Genomic DNA, 16,725 nt, shown 5'->3' with positions numbered 1-16,725 from the left:
ACCTTGAGTAAGTCATGGCCCTCTCTGAGCCTCATTTTCTTAAGAAATAAAAGGGGACAAAATACACACTTTTGGGATTAGAAGGCTCTCTAATACCTCTCCCAGGGTGTGTCACCCCAGGGAGTTCTGCTCCCAGACATTTACTGGAGTCCCAGCACTTTGACCTTCATTGGCTCACTGATCAGATGAGGTGAGCCTCAGTAACCTCATTTCACGAAAGGGCAGAGGGTGGCTCAGTGAGCACGAGGCACCTGTTTAAGGTCACACAAGGAAGAAGAGCAAAATCCGGAGGCTGCCAAACCCCTTTACAGGACACCCCCCCCCCCCCCCTGCTACACCAGCCAAGCCTGGGAAGTCCCTCCTGAGGTGGGAGAGGCGGGCGGGGGGGGGGGCAGCCCCTCCCCTCCAGTCCCTGCAGGTGTGTATATTGGGGAGGACCGCTCCCCGACAGCTGTGTCTCAGCCAGACACACACACTTCGCAGTAACACACACCTTCTCACACAAACCAGCGCGCCCGGCACTGGCATCTCCACGTGCACGCGCGCACAGACCCCAACACCTCTCCTTCCCCAGCCCTCTGCACCCGCCGCTTCCACCCCGAGTCCGGAGCCGAAGGGCGCTGTGGCCTCAGGACCCATACACGCCTCCACCCCCCGTAGTGACGTCACCTGGGGTAGAGCCCTGAGACACTCTGCGGGGGGGGGGGGGGGGGGGGGGGGGGGGAGGGGGAGGAAAGGGGAGGCGGTAGAGTTCCCTGAGCCGGGACAGTCACTCACTCTCTGGGCGGTGGGGCCGGGCACAAACAGCGCCGTCCCCCCTTCAACACCACCCGCCCCCCCCCCACGCCCTCCTCGCACGCCCTCGGAAGCACAGGCTCGTGGCGCTGCTCTGGGGGGCTCCCCGGCACCCAGCCTCTCATCCCCAGCCCGCAGCACCTCCGGGCCCCCCTTACCCTCGAGAGGCACCGGGAGTTGTCGCAGGGGGGCCTCGGGAAATTCCCCGGACCCCTGTGCCAGGAGGTGCCCGGTGCGCCCGCCCGCCCCCCCACCCCGAGGGCGGTGCCCGGGGGCGCTGCCCCATGGAGCGGGGAGGCGGGCGCCGTCTGCTCTCGGAGCCGTGACCCGAGTCGGAGCTCCGTGTCGCAGCCGCCCCGACCCCCGCGGATCATGCGCCGTCGCCCCTGGCTCGCCGGTCCCGCCGGGCTGTGAGCCCCCCACTCCTGGCCCGTCACGGCCCGCGCGCCATGGGCAGCACCCACCCTTGCCCCTGGCTGCGGCTCCGACCTCGGCCCCAGCCGCGGCCCGCGCTCTGCGCGCTCCTGTTCTTACTGCTGCTGGCTGCCGCCGTGCCCAGGTGAGCCCTCACCTTACGCCCCGCCCTCCTGGAGAGCTGGGACCCCCAGCCACGGGGGCCTCTGGCGTTCCCGCTGGGGCAGGGGACCCTGGAAGGAGGGAGGGACAGTGTCTCAGGAAAGAGCTGGTGCCCAATGAAAGACAGTGCCCTCACAGGAGGGGGCTGAACTGGTGACAGAGTATGGGCAGTCCAGGGAGGCAAGGCAGTGCCCAGGAAAGTGATGGCTACTGGAAGAGGAGGTGTGTGTGTGTGGAGGGGAGCAAGTGCCAACCTGGAGTCCATGCCAGGCCAGGGGAATGCACCCCTACCCCAGGAGTAAGCTCAGACTGCGTTGCTCCTCCTTGGAGATCGCTCCCAGACAGGGGCATGGGTTGGGGGCTGGAAGGGAGTAGTTCAGGTGGGGGTCACTGTGACACTGCAGCTGGAAGAGTTCTCAGTGTGTGTGTGTGTGTGTGTGTGTGTGTGTGTGTGTGTGTGTGATATTGTGAGCCTTGCAAGCTATGTTGTTAAATAGCAGTCTGTGTGTCCACATATGTGTGAATGTGCGAGCTTCTGGATCAGTGTATGTTAAGATGAACACGTGTGTATGCTTGTGAGTGTCTTTGTGTACGTGTGTATAACTATGCCTGACTGAAGCGTGCATGCGTGGAAGTGTTCCTGGGTCTGGGTGGCCATCTCCATGTGTGCAGCAGTGTGTCTGTGTGAATGTGACTGTCTGAAACATGTCTTGGGAGTGGTCTCCTGGGGATCGCTACATATGTGAGCATCTATGCCTGGGGATGTACTTATGAAATACCGTGTACGCAGGCATTTCGGATGTGTGTCCATTTACACGTGAACCTGTGTGGGTGTGCGGTTGGCTGGGTGGTGTTGGAGGAAATGAGAGGATCAAGGACAGGAGAGTGCTTTAGGAATATACATGATGGGCCAAACCTTCAGAAGCAGGCGTTGGAGAAGAGGAACTGTGGCCTTTGGGACTGAGTGTAACTTGTTGAATGGGGCCCTCCTAGCTCCCCAAAACACTCACCCACACCCAACCCCCACACCTGCAGGTCTGCACCCAACGACATTCTGGGCCTCCGCCTCCCCCCGGAGCCTGTGCTCAATGCCAACACGGTGTGCCTAACGTTGCCCGGGCCTGAGTAGGCGGCAGATGGAAGTGTGTGTGCGGCACCCCGACGTGGCCGCCTCAGCCATCCAGGGCATCCAGATCGCCATCCACGAGTGCCAGCACCAGTTCCGGGACCAGCGCTGGAACTGCTCTAGTCTCGAGACTCGAAACAAGATCCCCTATGAGAGTCCCATCTTCAGCAGAGGTAGCTGCCCCCTCGCCCTTGCCCTTCTGCCCACCCCATTCAGCACCCCACCCCCAAAGCTATCTGCCAACCATCCCCACTGCCTCAAGCTGGCAACCTCCCCAGGTGCCCATCTACCAACCATGCTGCTCTTCTGCTTCTTTCTGGTCTTGGACAGTCCGTGGGGGCCAGCCAAACGGGGAAGATGTGTCTCCAGCCTGCACTGGGTGGGCTGACCGTAGCAGGTTCCGTGCCCGAGAGTTGACTCCTGGGTTATCCTGCCTGGTCATTGACACTGTATATCTCAAGCCTGGGAAATATCCGTATCTGTTACCTTCCTCAGTTTACCCTCTACCCTCTAGTAAACAGCACTTGGGATGGAGAGCCCGTGATAAAGTACCCAGAGTCAGTAGGGAGGACTTTTGCCAAATGGGGTAGGTGAGGGAAGCAGGGGCAGGTAAAATGTCTGTACTTCTGCAGAAGCTCTTCCCGGCAAGGTACACCACCAGCCTCTGTGTCATTCTCACCGCCCCCGAAAACCTTCTCTGAATCAGAGGCACTGGGTGTGTGCCCGCCTCCTGCCCAGCAGGCCCGACCGCCCTGCCAATCCCTCTTCCTCTCACAGCCCAGAGAAGCCACAGCTTCTCCCTGTCCTCCCTCTGTGACTTCTGAGTGACCCAGGGCCTACCCTGACAACCCTTAGGGTTGGAGATGGCAGGAGGCCTTGTCACTCATTTCTGTTCCCACCCGTCTCCTGCCCTGGTACCTTAGGCCTTGCCTCAGGCCTTTTGGGGGAAGACAGGCGTTATCCATTTCTCCTCTCAGCTGCTTGAGTGGGACAGTGTGGGGACCTGGCACTGTGAGACTTGTCCAATTTTCTTGCCCAGTGGAGGAGGAGTTGTACCCCTATATTCTGTGCCCTTGGGGTCCAGAAGCTTCTAGGAGAGTCAGACTCTAAAGCACCCTATTCCGGAAAGAACTCGGCAAGCCGGGGCCTTTCCCTTTTCACCAGGACCCCTGCTTGCATCCCCTTGGCCCCCAAGTCAGGGGCCACCGCCACCTCCTCCAGCCCAGCCCCAGGCCGCCCGCCCCGCCCCCGCCCGCCCTCCCCACCTCCCTCCCCCGCGCGCCCGGGGCGCTGTTTCTACCCGGCCGAGCCCAGCCCGACGCGTGTGGCGGCATGCAGCCGCGAACTAATCCCCGCGGGCCGCGGCAGACGGCTCCCGGCCCGGGCCGCGCGGCTCTCCAAGGGGCACCCCCCCCCCCCCCCGCCGCCCCTGCCCCGCGCTCCCGCCCCGCCCGCCCTGCCTCACCCGAGCCCCGCCAGCCGTCAGTCTGCGGCTGCCCGGGACCCCCGGCGGGGCGCCCCTCCCCGGTCGGCCAGCGCTCGCCCACGCCAAGTGACAGACCCGTGCCTCTCTCCTGCCCGGGCTGGGCCCGGCCGGCGCTCGCCGCCGCCGCGCGCCTGCTCCCACTCCGGGTTTCTAGGTCACCCGTGCGCTCCCCGACGCCCCGTTTTCCCTCCAGCACCCGGGCCCGGGAGGTGAGGACACCGGAAGCCTTGCTTTGGGTTTTGCTCGCGGGGGTTTGAATAGGCGCTGAGGTTCTCACCCCTGCCGCTCCAGATGAGGCAAGGCAAGACAAGCTCTTCATCCCTCTTCCCGGCCACGGCCACGGTGTCCCCAGTTCCCCTCTGGGCCTCCTGCCCCCTCTAGATAGAGCGCGCCCACGCGTCCTGATTACTTCGCCCGCTTGAGGCCCCTGTGGCCTGGTGGAGGACGTGGGGTCTTTGAAGCTCAAGGGTGAGTTCAGAGCGGTGGAAGCACGCGGGGTTGGCGCGGTGCCAGGCGCTCCCGGGTTCACCTGCAGTTTAATAAGCGGGAGGTGAGCTGGGGGGACTGGTAGGGGGAGAGGTTAGGGGTGGAGGGGGGGAGACTTGCCGGGGCTAGCCAGGGCGGGGCAGCGCCCAGCGCGTGGGGAGGGGCGGGACAGCTGCGGCCGGCCGGGCTCTGGCTGGGGGGCTGGGCTCTTTCCTTTGGCCTTGGAACACGGTCCTACCTATGTGGCTTTTGCTCCTGCATTGAGACATCCCATTTTCTACCTGTCCCTCCTCGGAGGGGACTCTAGGCTTCTGGAAGAAATTGCCACTTTCTCTTTCCAGGGGCTACCATTACAGCCCTCTCTCGGTATCTGTGTTCACCCTCCTCTGGGGTTATGTCGCTGTCCATCTTGGCCCATCACTTCGAGGACTACCTAAATTTGAATTCCACGGGGCCACTCTTGGTGGCAGCCATTCCCCTGGATGGGGTCCTTCCCCCAGTTCCCCTTCTTTTCAAGTTATGAATTGTCCCATGTGGGGTCAGGTGACCTGTTTCCCCCAAGTGGAGTACTGGTTGCTGACCGCTCTTCCAACCCAGACTGCCAGTGGGATTCTCTTCAAGGTGCACTCTGCCATGTTTAAAATTCAGAGACTGCAGGGAGGAGGTGGTCCCTGGGACCTGCCACCTTAATACTGTTACTGCCATCTAATTGTCCTGACATCTCCCTGAAAATGGGTTGGGCTGAAGGGATGGAATTCCAGTGAAGGAGAGAAGAGTGCTTGAGCACCTGGAGTGGACAAGCTTGGGAAGGCAGGGCCCAGACCCATCTGGAATGGGTGGAAAGAGGGGGCATGAGGCTCTATAGCAAGCAGGGTTCTCAGCCCAATGGAAGCCCACAGTTTGAGAGTCTGGCCTCTGTTCTCCAAGGCTCTGGTTCTTTCTTCTCCCACCTCTCTTTTACATTCATCCTTGAGGAGTCTTGGTTTTATGGCTAGGCCTCCAGGCGTGGGGTGTGTGGTGGCACTCAGATGAGGAGAAGAGGCACAGGCAATTATATCCCAGGATCACCTAAAGTTCCATTATTCTAATAGCACCCAGTGACAGTGAATTTGCTAATACTTATTAAGTACTTGCTGTTTGTCTGGCACTGTTCTAAAGCACTTTATCTGTACTTTAACATCCTCGAACAATCCCCATGCGATAGGTCTTATTAGTATCTTCATTTTACAAATGAAGCTAAGAGAGGTTGGGTAGCTTGCCATTAGTCACACAGCTTGTAAGTGAGCTATAGAGCCAGGACTCAAATGCAGGCCAGCTGTCTTTAGAGATTGCACTCAACCCCCTACCATACTGCCTCCCAAGCTCCCACCATGTGTCCAGAGGTGAGTGGCACAATGGAGTAGTCCAAGAAATGAAACTCACATGTACACACACACACACACACACACACACACACACACAGATACCTACCTTTGTTTGTACAAACGTGTAGCCACATTCAGTGTCACCCCTAAGTGTTCCCACATGCACACAACCTCTTCCTCTCTCTCAGGCCAGGCACATGAGCATGCACAGATTATATGCATGGAGGGAATGGTGACCAGATCTCTCCCCTTCCCTCCCTCTTTGACTCAAATAGGCGGGGCTCAAGCTTCTCTGACCCCTCCTGGTTCCCACTGGCTCCTGAATCCTCTCTCCTCCATGCTCCCCTGCCCTCCAAACCTCCTCCCCCAGCCCCTTCCTGGCCGTTGGCTGCAGCCTGAAGGAGCAGCTGACTCCACTTAGATGCTGGCAGTCCCTGTCCCAGATCAAAGGCAGGACGGCTAATTGTGCGTCTTAACAAGCACCCCCCCTCCCTCCATGCTCCAGGCAGCCCAGCTGGCCATGGCCCCACCCCTCTCCCCCTCCAGCTGGCCAGATGGCACAGTGCCTGCGTCTGCCCCAGACAGCCGGGGCCAGGACCGAAACTGGGGCCCTGAGTGGGAGCTGGGGGCAGAGGCCCAGCAGTCTGGACTTCTCTGAATCTTGGATGTTGGAGCAGAGGGTGGTCACACAAGCCCTGCTTGGTCACCACTAAACGTGGCTGTGACAGCTGCCAGAGGCCATGGGATGGTGTCTTTAGCTGCCTTGAGTAGGTAGGGGTGTTCTATGTAGACTGTAGACTACATTTTTCCAGATTCCTCCAGGCCTGCCTCTGAATGTAAAGAGCCTGGAAGATGGTGGTTGGCCCAGCACATCCCCCTAGACCAGCCTCTTGCTCTTTCTTGGTGCTGTGCATAGATAGGGCCATGGAAACTGGAAATTGGGCTGGCTGGGTTTCTTACTCAGGAACATGTCTTCCCTAGAGCCAAATGTCCTTTAGCAGCCAGTTCCCAGGCCTGGGAGCTGAGAGAGCTGGGCCTGGGTCCTGCTCTGGTTCTGCTCTGTAACCCCTGTGACCTTGGGCATCCCCCTTTTGCACAGTGTGTGTGTGTGTGTGTGTGTGTGTGTGTGTGTGTGTGTGTGTGTGTTGGAGGGGGAGATGATTTCTGAGGCTTGGGCTGCTTCTGGAAGTCTGAGTATTGCCATTTGTCCTAGGAGTGGGCTAATGACTCCCCTAGCAATAAGGGAAGCGCTCAGAGTTCCACAGCTACAAGGCAAGGGATAAACACAGAGTGTGCTCCCCAGGGACTTAGGTCTGCCATTTCTCTTGGGCCCTACATCCCATGTCAGTGTCTACTCCTCTTTGGCTCCCACCAATTCCCAACATCCCTTTAAAAGGCTCCAGCCCAATCCTCATCCCCTCCTGTCTGTTCATAGCTGGGCTCCTTACGGAAAAGGTCTGGAGATGCCACAAGCTGGAGAGAGAAGATAGACAGGGACAGCCTGCTTCATGGGCTTCTAGTGGCCCATGTGATTTATTCTAAAATGGGTCTTGAGCTTCTGGGCTCTGTCCCGACTGGGGAAAACAAGAAGCAATGGCCTAAAATTACGGCAGTAGTGAGTGAAGTCAGACAACAGGAAGAACTTCTCAATAATGGCTAATGTTTGTGCAGTACTTACTATGAATAAGGTGCTCTTCTAAGTACTTTAAATTTACTAACTAATTTAATCCTTGGGACAAAAATGAAGCAGATAAAAACAATCTTGTCTTGCAGATGAGAAAACCGAAGCACAGAGGTCAAGTCACTTGGTCAAAGTTGGGTAGCTATTAACAGTTTAGTAAGTGGAAGAGCCAGGATTTGAACCCAGACAATCTGGCTGCTTGAGAGTTCATACTTTTAACTACTACACGTTTTGTCAAGTTTTGTTGTTGTTGTTGTTGTTGTTGTTGTTGTCGTCGTCGTCTTCGTCGTTTTGGCTAGACAAGAAAAGGAGGACAGGACCCTATGATGCAGAGGGTGAGTGTGAGGGGCAGGTTTGGGCTAGGGTCTCTGTTCAGTCCTGGTTGGCTCTCTGAGGACTACGGGAACTCCCAGAGCATGTCCTTCCAGGCTTCAGCACTAGGGTGGAAGGATCTAGAGTTTTTTTTCCTCTGAATCTCTGGCCTCCCGCAAGCCATCAATCTCCAGCCACGTCTGGGCTTCCACAACAGGTGCCTATGGCACAGGTGAGTTCTCCTTTTCATATGGAGGCTCTCATTGCTCTTGGCTTCTTCTCCCACTGCCCACACTCTCTGGGTTCCAGAGGCTGGTCAGAAACTTGTAAAACGCTGCTAGCTGGTCCCCTCTCAGATGCAGAATAAGGAAGAAGCAGCCTGTGGGGCCAGGAGGCAGACCGTCCTCTGTAAGTAGGCCTCCCCCTGCCACAGGCCCAGACCTTCCCAGAGGATGGCTCAGGCTGAGAACACCGAGGAGAAAAGTAGTGTAGACAAGTCCTGGGCCCCTGCAAGTGGTCCTCAGGGGCTTTGTGCCCCAGAGCATCAAAAAGAAGGTGTCTGCCTTAACTCACCCTTCCCTCTCAATTTTCAACACTCCTGCAGGGCAATGGGCTTATTTCCAGCATTCCTCAAACAACCTCTTCAGATGACCTAGACCCACTGCAGGCAGCGTGGCTGGGCAACGCCCGTCTCCGAGCAGATTTTCTGGGATGTCCTGTGGACAGGAAAAGGGGAAACTCTGCTGGCTCTTTCCTCTGCCTCTTGAATCTGGCAGTCAGCCTAAGGGGGTGGCACCAGGCAGGCAATCTTGGGGCCGGGAGCTGTCAGAGGACACCCTCCTCTTAGTTACCCTTCTGCCCATGAACATCTTCTGGGGCCTGGAATTCTATCTCTAGTCATTTATTTTTTAGCTTAAATTTTGCCTTCTTTCCGCAGGCTTATTTTTAAATTGCAAATATCACATGAGAGGTAACAGATGAAGTCCCTGATCTGAAAAAGAAATGTTTCCCAGATACTTTATGCCCAACAGGAGAGAGGTAGACACGAATTCTGAGCTTGCTAAGGGTGATGTTAGTGGAACAGGGAGTGAAGTACAAAAGAAGACTCTGGGGAGACCTCCCACACTCCACCCTGCATGGAGAACTTCTGATGTGATTTCTGCCCCTCTTTGAATCTGTGTCCTTGTCCCAGACCTTCCCCCAACACTGCGCCTCCATTTCCCCTTTGTGTGGTAAGAAGGTTGGGCAGGGAGGGCAGAGGGATGAATGTGGAGGCCCCTGAGAGTCCTTTCCCTGGATCTCCACCCTCAGGTTTCCGAGAGAGTGCCTTCGCCTACGCCATCGCTGCAGCGGGCGTAGTGCACGCGGTGTCCAATGCCTGCGCCCTGGGCAAACTGAGGGCCTGTGGCTGCGACGCCTCTCGGCGCGGGGACGAGGAGGCCTTCCGTCGGAAGCTGCACCGCCTGCAGCTGGACGCGCTGCAGCGCGGTAAGGGCCTGAGCCACGGGGTCCCGGAACACCCAGCCCTGCCCCCTGCCAGCCCGGGCCTGCAGGACTCCTGGGAGTGGGGCGGCTGTAGCCCCGACGTGGGCTTCGGGGAGCGCTTCTCCAAGGACTTTCTGGACTCCCGGGAGCCTCACAGAGACATCCACGCGCGCATGAGGCTCCACAACAACCGAGTTGGGAGGCAGGTGAGAGCCCCACATCCGCCTGGGCCTGCTCCAGATCCCTCTGCCTAGGGCTCCTCCCTTCCCCCCAGGCCTTGCTCTGGGACCCAGAGCTCCCCCCTTACTCAGCAACTCTCTCATTGTCCCTGCCTAATCCAGTCATCAAACATGCATTGGATACCTACTGTGTGCCAGGCACTGGACTAGTCTGGGATCCAGGGATGAGAAAAACCCTGTCCTGGATCAGCCTGCTCCTTTTTTTTTTTTTTTTTTTTTTTTTTTTGTGGTGAGCACTGGATGGAGGGGGGGACAGGGCTGCAGACAGGGCCTCCGGGGCCTTGGCCTTGCTCTGCCTCTCTGTGGCCTCCCCTATAAAGCAAGAAGGTTGAACTGGGTCATCCAGCTCCCTAGTCTCCCCTGCCCTGGCCCAGCTCTAACGTTCCATGATTCTGTGCTATCCTATGCTGTGACCCTCTACCTGTTCTCCCAGCCTTTCTGTGCAGAATGAGGGATTCCTGCAAGGGGAGGTTCCTCGGGGCCACTGAGGTCCTGTGTTATGGTTACCTTCCTCCTTTTTCTCCCTATCCTTGAATGTTCGTACTCCCTCAAAGGTCATAAATTAAAAAAAAAAGAAAAAGAAGAAGAAGAAGAAGAAGAAGAAGAAGAAGAAGAAGAAGAAAGGAAAGAAAGGAATAATCAATCGCTTGCATTTATTGAGTGCTTACTATGTGTTAGGTACCGTCTGGAGCTCCACACCACATATTAGCCTTTTTAATCTTTACAACTACCTATGAGGGTGCTAGTAGCAGCCTCGTGTTCAGATATGGGAAGTGAGGTACAGAGAGATGAAGAAGCTTGCCCAAGGTGGTGCAGCTGGTAAGGAAGGGATAGAGGCAGATTCATCGCCAGGCAGCTGAGCCTTTTGCTCCGCAGGGTCGTCTGCGCTGGGTGCGTGCCTCCACTAAGATTCCTCCTTAGCCTTCGTGGTAGCCCAGCACCCTCCTTTTCTGGCTGTTCAGCCCCTATGCCTTCTCTCGGTTCTGCCTGGCCTGCTCAGGCCTCGTTTCTGGCTTCCCCTCACCCGGCCTGGCACCTGCGCCTCCTGACTCCCCTTTCTCCTGTCCTCTCGGCCCTGTGCTTCACCAGCTCCTTCCACAAAGACTCGGAGCTGATTCAGCTCTTCCCGTCCTGACTTAGAGGTGAAGTAAACTGAGGCATATCCACCCTTAGGTCACATCCAGCTTCCACCCAGCCCTGCCCTATTAGTGCAGCTCTTTTCCCAAGCTCCCATGCTGTCCCAGCCCATACCAACAGTGCCTCCTACTCCTCGTTAAACTGGTTAATTAATGGCTGCTGTCTGTGGGAAGCGAATGTTCTGGAGCCGTTGGCCAGCCGAGGCCCTGGGCTCGTTCCTCCATGGTGTTGCCACCACAGGCTGCACCTACAAGCTGCGGAGCCCTTTAACACTCAGAGGGCAGGGTCTCTCTCTTCTGGCCCTAACCGCCCAGGTGTGAGGGCCCCAGATCACTGGTCTCCCTGTCTGCAGCTGTGTTTTGGAATGGAGTCCCGGGAAAGGAAGATGTCTCCAGTGTCTCTAATGAGGATAATGTCAAGGGGTCCTTTGGGAGGAGATTCTAGGGCAGGTTGAGAGTTGGGCAGGGGGTCGGTATACCACACCCCTGTAACTACCTCCCTTGGATGCTTGGGAACTTCTCGCTTTCATTGGGCTGAGGGTCTGGCTCTCTGGGGGCTGCTCCCATTCTGTATTCAGGTAGAGCTTTTGGCCCCGGTTGGTGTTCACTGTTCCCTAGGAGGAACTGTGACATTCAGCAGTGGGCAGAATAAGCTCCAGCCGGTATAATGGGATGAAGGGGAGACTCCTCAGCTCCTGTCCCCTCCTTAGGCTCCCTGCAAAGGGCTGCAGGGCCCAGAGAAGGAAAGGGGCTTTCTCAGCCTCCCCGCAGCCCCCACTCACAGCCTGGATCGAGGCCAGAGGCTTTGGGGATAGGATACAGTGGGGCCAGCAACCCCCTGCTTCTGGCCCCCACCTGAGGGATGGAAGGAGAGGGAATTTCCCTGAGGATCTGGGATCCCCCCTCAGGAAGCAAGAGCCTCCAGCCCCAAGGGCCCCCTGCAGCTGGTGGGAAAGGAGAAGAGGGGAGGAAGGAGGGAATTCCCCCAGGACCTGGCCTTGTGGGAGGCGGATGGGAGAACAGCAGAAGAGCAGGCGGAGTTCTTCTCCCGACTGCCTAGCTCAGGAGCTGTGCGCCCGCCTCCCCACTCTGCCCCGCTTGGGGCCTCAGCTTTTGCATCTGTTCAATGGGAGTCGGTTTCAGAAGTCTCCGAGGAGATTCTCGCAGGCCAGTGCCTGCGCTGGGAGGAGGGCCGTGGGGCCGACCGCGGGCGTCACCCCTCGCCGTGCCTCCCTCTGCAGGCGGTGATGGAGAACATGCGGCGGAAGTGCAAGTGCCACGGCACGTCAGGCAGCTGCCAGCTCAAGACGTGCTGGCAGGTGACGCCGGAGTTCCGCGCCGTGGGGGCGCTGCTGCGCAGCCGCTTCCACCGCGCCACGCTCATCCGGCCGCACAACCGCAACGGTGGCCAGCTGGAGCCCGGCCCCGCGGGGGCCCCCTCGCCGGCTCCGGGCGTCCCGGGGCCGCGGCGCCGCGCCAGCCCCGCCGACCTGGTCTACTTCGAGAAGTCGCCCGACTTCTGCGAGCACGAGCCGCGCCTGGACTCGGCGGGCACCGTGGGCCGCCTGTGCAACAAGAGCAGCGCGGGCCCCGACGGCTGCGGTAGCATGTGCTGCGGCCGCGGCCACAACATCCTGCGCCAGACGCGCAGCGAGCGCTGCCACTGCCGCTTCCACTGGTGCTGCTTCGTGGTCTGTGAGGAGTGCCGCATCACCGAGTGGGTCAGCGTCTGCAAGTGAGCGGAAGGCTTCCTTCCCCTCCCTGAGCCCGGCCCTCTGCGGCTTGCCATCTTGGCCTGGCAGCAGCGTCGCCCTGGCTCCTGGGAGAGGAGTTTGGACCATCTGATCCGATAGGAACCTCCCGGCTCTGAGGGTCAAGTCTGCAATCAGGGGAGAGTCCAGGCCTGCCTGGACCCCACCACTCACTTCTGGGGGCTCCAGGACAGATTTGCCTCCCTGCTTCTTGCCCTAAGCTTAGACGGCTCAGCTGGGCTGGGGATTGCCCGACACCCACACCGGAGGGCAAGTGTCAGCCAGGCAGCCTCTGGGCCTGTCTCCTTTCGTGCCTTCACCTCTAACCCTGGAAGCTGAAGGACAGGGAAAGATGATTAGAAAAGAAGAAATGGACGTAACTGAGCTGAAGTGATTCTGTAGAGACCTAGGATGCCCTCCCCCAAGGGCCTCTGTCCCTCATCATTCATTTAACAAATATTTATTTTGCACTCTTTGTGGCCTGGCACTCTGCAGGGGATGATGGGTGCTGGGGAGACAGATGTGAATAAGAGAGACACAGCACCCGGCCTCTTGGAGTTTACATTCTGGTTGGGAGAGAGGGACAATAAACAAGTAAATATACAAACCAGGTCATCTCAGACAATGCTCTGTACCACGAAGCAAATAAAGCACGGTGCTGGATGTAGAGTGATGCGTGGGGAGTGGGGTCCCTTTAGTTTTTATTTTTTATGTTTGCATTTTAAAAGCCTGTTTTTATTTGAGTACAGTTGACACTCAATGTTACGTTCTTTTCAGGTGTACAACGTTAGTGATTCAACATCTCTATACCTCTGTCACCATATAATGCTATTACAATACCATTGACTCTATTCCCTATGCCGTGCCTTGTAGTGCTGTGACTAATTCATTCATTAGCTGGAAGCCCATTATCTCCCACTCCCCTTCACCCATTTTGTTCATCCCCTCACCCACCTCCCCTCAGGCAACCATCAGTTTGTTCTCTGTGTTTATAGGTCTGATCCTGCTTTTTGTTTGTTCATTCGTTTTGTGTTTTAGAGTCCGCATAAGAGTGAACTCATGGGGTATTTGTCTTTCTAGTCAGACTTATTACACTTAGCATAATACCCACAAGGTCCATCCATATGGTTGCACATGGCAAGATCTCCTCCTTCGTTATGGCTGCATGTATACACACACTCACACCCCACATCTTTTTCATTGATTCATTTATTGATGAATAAGGTACAAGGTATTGATGAATAAGACACATAGGTAGGAGTGTGGCCTCTTTAGATAAAGTCATTGGTCTGAGAAGGCCTCTCTGAGTTATGTTACTCATGCTGAGACCTGTGTGCCGAAGATAGCCCCGCACAGATTGAGGGAAAGGGCTTTCCAGGCCGAGGCCATGTGAATGCCAAAGGTCGGTGGTGAGAGAGATCTCCTCAGGAGGAACAGCCAAGAGGCCAGTGTGATCGGATGAAGCAGTCAAGGGCAGGTTAGCAGGAGAGGAGCTGGGAGGGCAGGCAAGAGTCACATCACATGTCCCTCTGGGCCATCGTAAGGAGTTGGGATTTTCAGAGGAATGAGAAACTTTCAGAGGGTCTTGAACAGGCGAGTGTCATGGTCTGATTCCCACCTGGCTCACTGTGCTGGGGAACTGAATGAAGAGGGGAGGAGTTAACAACAGGGGGCCAGTTAGGAAACTACAGCCATCTTCCAAACCAGATGGGACCTGCCTGAATGGAGGCCAGGGGGATGTTGACAAGAAGCTGGATCCGGAGCTCTTAATTCCAGAGCTCTAGCTGTCCACCTTGTGCCTGAGCCCTCTGCCACAAGCCAGGACGAGTGGCGGTGCCCAGCAGCACCCTTCGGCAGAGACAGGCACTCTGCGAGGAGTAATCCTGGGCAAGACCCAGCTCAACCCAGCCAGCCCAGCGCCCCAGGGAGCAGGTGGGGCTAGAAGGTGCGGCAGGGAGGAGGGTGGTGGGGGAGGGCCAGGAGACTCACTGTCTGGATGCTGGTCTCTCTGAGTGCATGCAGGGGAGATGGGGTATGTAAGTAAGGCCAGAGGCGAAGAGACATCCTTCCTTGGCCTCCTTTGTCCCAAACCCTCAAGGAGGAGGGTGGTAGAGATGGAGGTAGAGTGGTCGGGATCTCAGAGAAAGAACACTTCACCTACTTCATCCAGACCTCCTGCTGCTCCAAGTTGAGGATCCTGCTTCCTGCCTCATTTTACCCAGAATGGCACCCTTCTGGATGAACCAGACAAGGATGAAGTCTTGTTCCTTTTCCCGATTGCCAGCCTACACGAATCCCCATATTTCCTTAGCCCATGTCTCCCTACCTCAGGGTAGGGGTGAGAAGGAAAGGACGCTCTTATGGTGGTGTATCCCTGTTGAGAGTTTTGCCCCAACTAGCTTGCCTTCAGCTTCCTCTCCTCCAACTGCCTGCATCCCGGCAGCTCCTGGACATGCCCACGACAGCCAGGCCTTACACATGCTCAGCTCCGCTGCTTCTGGGGAGGACAGAGTTTCTCTCCCCAACCCCCAAAAGACAGCCCCACAGGCAGGCGGGTTAGAGTCCCCCGGAGAGGAGGGGTAAGCGGGAGCAGCCCGACACACCTGCCTCATTCCTTTCCTCTTGTTCACCCAGGAGGGAGCTGTGGGGGCTGGGTTCCCCGCCCCCTTGCTCCCTCCCATCCCAGGGAGGAGGAGAAAAGAGGTGGGGGGGGTGAGGAAGAGAGGCCTGAGTGGGGAGCACTCCCACCCCCAGCAGTGTCCACTGCGTATTAGCTTTGACCTCACCCTCCGGTGCCTTCCAGGCTTAAGGAGCACAGAGCCAGGGGGAGGAGAGACTGGAGAGATACAGGATCAGGGCTGGGGTAATGAGGTAGGAGCAGGAATACTGCAGAGCCTGCTGCCTCCAGAGAGGAGTGAGTGGTGGGGTGGGGCAGGGGCTGGACACCACGTTGTGGGGGGAAGGACGTGTTCCAGTCAAGTCCTGGTGAGCTGATATATGCTGGCAGGATCTGTAAAGGAAGAGAGTGAAAGTTGGGGAAGGAACAAACAAGGTGTTACCCACTCCATATCGTCCCTCTGGGCCAGAAGCTGGCTAGGGTCTCAGGGCAAAAGCTGGACCCCACAACTGAAAAGGGGGATGTAGGATCTGGCAATGGTCCTAAAGGGAGATGTGGAGGTGATGAAGGGGAAAATAGGGCCCAAGGGGCACGGGGCTTAGGCATCCTGGCTGAAGGGCGAGACAGAAATCAATGTGCTGACTGGAAATTGGGGGTGATGGAGGTAGATGGGAGGAAGAATTTGCCAAATAGCTTGGGGGGGGGGGGAGGACCAGGGTTGCAATTTTGGAATAAGAACAAATGGTGGACCATAGATTAGAGGGGAAGGGAACTGACCTGGTCCCCAATACCTTTCACCTTGATGGACCCTGGGTCACCTCCTTGCAGGAGGAAAAACTAGTATGGTTTAATAGAGCCTGGATGGCTCCAGCTGGAGGGAGGGGGAGAACTAACAGAGAATGAGGGTGGTGGACAGATCAGCAGGCAGTGGTCAGGCTAAGGGTCAGGGAGAGGCAGCCAGACCGGGGTGGGGATCAGAACCCTGGCATCCTGCTTTCCAGTCACCCAAGGTCCCAGGGCTGAAATAAGAGGAAAGAGGCAGAGTAGAGGCCCTAACAACTCTAGGAAGACCCAGGATGAGAAGCTAGGTCAGCTTCTCCAAGCCCTCCTCCTCCCAGATCAATGCGCCCCCAGCTAGCCCCCGGCAGGGGACCTTCCACGTTGGAGTTTGGCCAGGCTCTAGTCGCGGCCCCCTTCCTCCCCTCCACCCCCCCCCCTTCTCATGTGGTTGCCGGCAGCTGCCTGCGGTCGCCCCAACCCCTGCGCTCAAGGCACGGGGACTTTCCAACAGGGGAAAAAATGACTTAATGAGAGTGGGAGCCGGGGGCGGGAGGGACAGGTCCCTGTAATCACCGCTCCACTGTGGGGCCTGTGCGCCTCCGGGGCCATTCCGGGCTTCCTGCTGCCAGCGCCCCCCTCAGGCTCTGTTGGGGAGGTGGACGGGCTGGGGACAGGGGGATCCCTTTTCAGGTTTCAGACTCTTTGGGCCCTCTGGCCACGTTTGCTCCCTAGGCTTGAAGTGCGTGGAAGCTGGGACGCCCCATGATCCCTCTCCAGACTTTGTCCTTGAAGTTGCGCGGGGGTGGAGGGGGATGAGTGGCAGTCTCTCCTAGGAGCCAGGGTTCTCTGCTGGTGGATTAGAGGGGTGAAGGATCAGGAGTAGAGCCCTGT

The 16,725-nt window shown here is 57.5% G+C and overlaps 1 protein-coding gene and 1 long non-coding RNA gene across 3 annotated transcripts in view; one reads left to right on the top strand and one right to left on the bottom strand.

Annotated features, from left to right (window-relative positions):
- Positions 1–856: 856 nt before the first annotated feature.
- Positions 857–13,104, top strand: WNT10A (Wnt family member 10A). Its single transcript, XM_019445934.2, is given in 5 exon segments — positions 857–1,354; positions 2,407–2,485; positions 2,487–2,670; positions 9,138–9,517; positions 11,928–13,104. Coding segments are annotated over 5 exon segments (1,251 nt in total). The 5' UTR covers positions 857–1,244; the 3' UTR covers positions 12,426–13,104.
- Positions 13,105–13,628: 524 nt separating this feature from the next.
- Positions 13,629–16,725, bottom strand: part of LOC109265049 (uncharacterized) — a 12,813-nt gene continuing 9,716 nt past the window's right edge. For both annotated transcript variants that reach the window (XR_002079005.2, XR_002079004.2), the window contains exon 3: positions 13,629–15,447. This is a non-coding gene — a long non-coding RNA (uncharacterized LOC109265049). The remainder of the gene's footprint in view (positions 15,448–16,725) is intronic.

Source organism: Panthera pardus, unplaced genomic scaffold (genome assembly GCF_024362965.1).
Source record: "Panthera pardus isolate Hobbes unplaced genomic scaffold, ASM2436296v1 HiC_scaffold_10, whole genome shotgun sequence".
Taxonomy (NCBI): domain Eukaryota; kingdom Metazoa; phylum Chordata; class Mammalia; order Carnivora; family Felidae; genus Panthera; species Panthera pardus.
The sequence above is the reverse complement of the archived record's forward strand: the minus strand, read 5'-3'. Positions and strand labels throughout refer to the sequence as shown.